Source organism: Gossypium hirsutum, chromosome D01 (genome assembly GCF_007990345.1).
Source record: "Gossypium hirsutum isolate 1008001.06 chromosome D01, Gossypium_hirsutum_v2.1, whole genome shotgun sequence".
NCBI lineage: Eukaryota > Viridiplantae > Streptophyta > Magnoliopsida > Malvales > Malvaceae > Gossypium > Gossypium hirsutum.
In genome coordinates, this window is record NC_053437.1 from 18,526,202 (window position 1) to 18,531,752 (window position 5,551).

Here is a 5,551-nt window from a genome sequence, read left to right on the forward strand (position 1 = left end):
TGGAAGTCTACAAATGATACGATTTGGACAAAAGCAACGTATAGAAAATATCTATAATTATTTAATTTAAGATCGGAATGAAGGAATTGTTAACCCAAGGATTACTTTAAGATTAATTCAAAAGTTTATCAAATACTTTATATAAAAGAATGGCTTAATATACATTTAGTATTTGAATTTGACACTTTTTCTTAATTTAGTACATAAAGTTGATATTTTTTTTTGTTCGATTTGGTACTTGTCAAATATTTTACAAATTACTCCAATATACTAAAAATATGTTTTTTTATGATGTAACACAAATAATCAATATATGTTCGACATATGACAAATGATATGATATTTTTTATATTTTTTATGTTCAATTACTTTTAGTTTTATTTATTTAATAAATTGAAAATAATGAATTCCTTTCAATTTGTGGTTTAAATTTTTTTATTTAATATTAATTCGTTAAGCATAGCTCAATACCTATTTTTAACATGAATTTACTCTAATACTGACAATATTTTTGTAGCCTAACAAAAAAAAATTAACACCATTAGTATTTTACGTAATTTGTATAACATTTAATAAATTTAGATACCAAATTGAACCAAAAAAAATTAAATACCAAATTAGACCCAAAATAGATTTAAATACCAATTTAGAAAAAAGTATTAAGTTCAGATACTAACCTAAAAAATCTAATTATAAACTTTTTTTTAAGGCAAAATAAACAACAAAAGGAAAACGATAACCATTTGGACCAATTAACTCGATTAACCTAGCTTTAAGTTAAATGTTAATTCCAAGTATAAATCCTATTGACCAATATTCACTGAATAGACGAAATGAAAAAGAAAAAAGAATATAAATACCAAAGTCAATCTAGTTACCAATTCTAAAATTATAGTATCCATTTTCTAATCATTCAAACAATCTCATTTAAAAAAAAAACACTTGGAACATTCATATCCTAATTTTGAAACCAGAAACTAAATCAACGTTTTCATAAAAACGTAAACCAGTACAAGCATCCCACGCAAGACCACATGGGTGTGGGAGTCTTAAATCTTAGAGCCTTCATTGCTTCTCTCACCAACTCCTTTAAAAAAGAGTACCCAAAGCTGACAAGCAGCCATAATATCATCTGCTAAACATATGGCAGAAATGTCAACCCTTTGTACATTTCTTTTCTCACTTCTACTCTTTGCCTCACAGCCCCTTATCCTCCCCACTGCTGCCGACGGCCGGTGGCAGCTGCTACAAAAAAGCATTGGCATCTCATCCATGCACATGCAACTCCTTAAAAATGACCGTGTTGTTATGTATGATAGGACTGATTTCGGCCCATCCACTCTGCCATTGGCAAGTGGGAAATGCCACAATGACCCAACCAACACCGCTGTCCAAGTAGATTGTACGGCGCATTCAGTTGAGTACGATGTTTTGAGCAACAAGTTCAGGGCTCTTACTGTCCAAAGCAACGTTTGGTGTTCTTCAGGCGGCGTCATGCCTGACGGTAAATTGGTCCAAACCGGTGGTTTCAGCGACGGAGAACTTCGAGTCAGGGTTTTCAGCCCATGCGAGAGCTGCGACTGGCACGAAACACCAAATGGATTGGCGGCCAAAAGATGGTATGCTACCAATCATGTCTTGCCAGATGGAAGACAAATTGTTGTCGGCGGCCGGGAACAATTTAATTACGAGTTTGTTCCTAAAAACATAGCCGCCGACATGTTCAAGTTGCATTTCCTGTCGGAAACCAATGAACGAGGAGTAGAGAACAATCTCTACCCTTTTGTGTTTCTCAATGTCGATGGAAACCTGTTCATTTTCGCCAACAATCGAGCTATTTTGCTTGATTACGTGAACAACAAGGTGGTGAAAACTTACCCTAAAATACCAGGTGGGGAGCCAAGAAGCTATCCAAGCACAGGTTCGGCTGTATTGCTACCATTGAAGAACTTGATAGCCGCCACTATTCAAGCTGAAGTTTTGGTTTGTGGGGGTGCTCCAAAAGGATCATTTGTCCAAGCATTACAAGGTAAGTTCGTTAAAGCCTTGGACACTTGCGCCAGGATCTCAATAACCGACCCGAAACCAAAATGGGTCTTGGAAACTATGCCTTTAGCTAGAGTCATGGGCGACATGGTATTGCTTCCAAACGGCAAAGTTTTGGTCATCAACGGAGCACGTTCCGGGTCAGCAGGATGGGACTTAGGGAGGGACCCGGTCTTAAATCCGGTGTTATACATGCCTGATAATGAAATCGAGTCACGATTCAAGATACTAAACCCAACAAATATCCCTCGGATGTACCATTCCACAGCAGTATTACTTCGTGATGGAAGAGTTTTAGTGGGTGGAAGCAATCCTCATGCGTATTACAACTTTACGGGAGTCCTTTACCCTACTGAACTAAGCCTGGAGGCATTCTATCCGGGTTATTTGGACGCCAAATTCAACAATTTACGACCCACCATTGTTGCTCCCAAGTCAATGTCCGGAATCAGATACAGTAAGAAATTAAAGATTCAAGTGGTGATTACAGGTGAAGTAACTCTAAACTTGTTGTCGGTGACAATGGTGTCACCAGCTTTTAATACCCATTCCTTCTCGATGAATCAAAGGTTGCTTGTACTTGGAAACGACAAAGTTATGGCTTCCGGGAAATCAACATATAAGATTGAAGTGATGACGCCAGGTTCGGGTAACCTCGCACCTGCAGGCTTTTATCTTTTGTTTGTGGTTCATCAAGACATCCCCAGCCAAGGCATTTGGGTCCATTTGAAATAGATTTTGATTGATATGTTTGTGAAATGTTGATCATTATTTAGAGAAAGAAATGTTTATTTCAACAATGTTGTAAAATTGTCCTCTACATTAAGCAAATGTATTTACAAATTTGTATCAATATAAAAGAGGATAATTGTTTCCCTCAGTTGTTTATTTCTTATAAATGAAGAAATTCAATTGTTAATTAATTCTACACCTATTTTTAACGATCGTAACTGACAAATCTGGGGTTGTCGGAATCACCATAAAAGTAGTTGATTAATTAATTGAAGGCACGTTTTAGTTTGGTGTGGAAGACGCCATGGGCCATCCATAAGCCGAGCAGTGGTCAACTGAAACAGCCTGTCTATTTATGGAACTTTTTCTCAATCTTTTCTTTTCCATAACATTTTATTTTATTGTTATTACAAAGTTGATAAAGAGAATCGGGTTATCAAAGCTTTAAATTTTGATTCTTTTAGTGTGTCAAAATATTATAATAATAATTAACCATGGTTATGTAACATTGATCATTGCTTAAGCTTCTCCCTTTCAACATGTTGCTCTCTTTACACCAATATACTGCTTGCTTTTCTACGTGCTTATAGGCCATGTTTAAAAGAATAAAGGTTAAAAGGTTCAACAAAACTCTTTTTTTTATGTATATAAAATAAACAAACATTACATCAAATTAATATAAGACAAAAGCATTCTTTTCAATATCGAATTCCAAGAGATGTAAGAGCTTCTCAGGAACCTCCGCAAAAATTCGAACGTCTTTCTTTTTGTCAGAGGCCATTTTAGCTAACGAATCCGTAACTCTATTCTCCTCCCTTGGAACATATTGTCTTATTCTCCAACATCCAACCAGTTTTAATAGTTGAAGAACCCTTCTTACCAAGCTTGAATTTGCACTTGTTGATTGGCTTTCTTGAATAAGTTTAACCACCTCTAAGTTATCAATTTGGATTAATACTCTATTAAGACCTTGCCTTTGTAAGACAACCAAATCATCCAAAATCCCCCGAAGCTCAGTCTCAAACACTAAACATACTCCCAAATAATAGTAATGATCATATCCAATGATCCACTCTCCATTCGGTTTTCGCAACACTCCCAACAAAAATTATGTTTGTATTTAGTTTAACCGCCCCATCAATATTCAAAAGGCAACAATTACCTGAAAATTGAATATTTGAATCAATTTCTTGCTGACCAGTTGGTGTTTTCATGTGCACCAAAGTATACTGATTCACCCAACAAATCAAAATTTTAACTATTTCAAGGGTATTCCAAGATAAACTTTGGAAAATGAATAAGTTTCTATTTTTCCAGATTCACTTTAGGCATCCATAAATTTTTGCTTAAATCATATTCCAACATTCAACTAAATTTTTGGAGAAAAATCTGCATTGTTGATTAGAAGGCACTACTTGAAGCCAAACCTCCTTTGCAGCTGAGCAATGTTTAAGCATATGTAAAACTTTAAGACTTCTCCATTGTGGCTTTTAAATTTCACAATTTTAAAAGAACATTTAACTCTTCAAAATTCACGTTATCTTGATAATTGGCAATCGTTAAAATTACCCGGTTAATTTTATCTAATAAAAAAACAATCAATGTCTTATCAAACAAACAAAACCATCTCCTAAATTACCAGACAATGAAATTTTATTTTAGACTTTAAAAAGTCTCAATTGAAATGAATCTCCTCCTTAAAATGATTTACCCAAACACACTAAAAAAGATGCTAATAGTTTTCGTTCAAAGTGATTCCAAATTGAGATTATACTATGGATTTATGTACAAAGGATGGAGGAACTGGTCATGATGCCAAAACTGCTATAGATGCCGATAACATCATGAATTCATATTTGAAAGATGAAAAATGTAAGTTTTCAAGGTTTAGATTAATTAAACATTGAACCCAAAGTGATGTTTCTCTTTCTACTCATGTTCTAAAAAGATGGATAAGCAATTGTTGTGGGTAAGATAGCAGAAACTTTTACAGAATATATATGTTTTTCTGAAAAGAAAGTTGATATGAAGGAAGTCATCAATGTGTTGAATATGTTATCAGATTTTGGTCCAGCTTTAACTAGTTAACAGAAAATAAGACTCCATTTTTAGTCGCAAACAAGGATTACATTTTGATGTTTTTGCATGAGATTACTTTGCGATGAAAAACTTTTTAATTTGATGAATAATATTTTTAATATTTGTTTCTCTCAACCTCCATACTTTCTTATTTATTTCTAACTTTTGTTTTTGAATTATGGATCTAATAATTAATAATTTCACCTTCATTGAAAGAAAGAAAAGTTGAATTTTGTCCATGTATTATTTATTGAATATAAAACTTAAAAATATATTTGCAAAATATGTTCTATAAAAAAATTGAAGTAAAGAAAATTGATTTTTTTTCCCAAATGATGCATCTAAACAAAAAAATTCGATTTTTTTTTTCAAATTCTAATTTTAATAGTTAGTCAGTGAAATTTTGAATTTTAAAATTTTAAAATGTTAGCATTTTAGTTTTTTAAAATTTTAAAATATCTCATCCAAATATATTTTAAATCTGAAAATTGATTCACTCGTTGTTACTTATAAATGAGTCAAATGATTCTAACATGGACTATATACCATATCAACAAATATTAAAAAATTGAACCCCATGTGATGGCCTGATAGTTAAGGTGTTCACCATCCAAAGTGTGGTCTGGGTTTAAGCTGCACTAATTGTGTTTGTTGTTCAAGCTTTACTTTATTCTTGTATTTCAAAATATATATA

At 33.1% G+C, this 5,551-nt stretch overlaps 1 protein-coding gene across 1 annotated transcript; it reads left to right on the forward strand.

Annotated features, from left to right (window-relative positions):
* The first annotated feature begins 1,013 nt into the window (after positions 1 to 1,013).
* LOC107920939 (aldehyde oxidase GLOX1) lies at positions 1,014 to 2,921 on the forward strand. The gene has a single exon (XM_016850772.2). The coding sequence runs from the start codon at positions 1,144 to 1,146 to the stop codon at positions 2,779 to 2,781; it is 1,638 nt and encodes a 545-aa protein (XP_016706261.1). The 5' UTR covers positions 1,014 to 1,143; the 3' UTR covers positions 2,782 to 2,921.
* Positions 2,922 to 5,551: the final 2,630 nt, after the last annotated feature.

Coding starts and splice junctions, on each gene's coding strand:
- LOC107920939 (XM_016850772.2), top strand. CDS start 1,144: ATGGCAGAAATGTCAACCCTTTGTACATTTCTTTTCTCACTTCTACTC.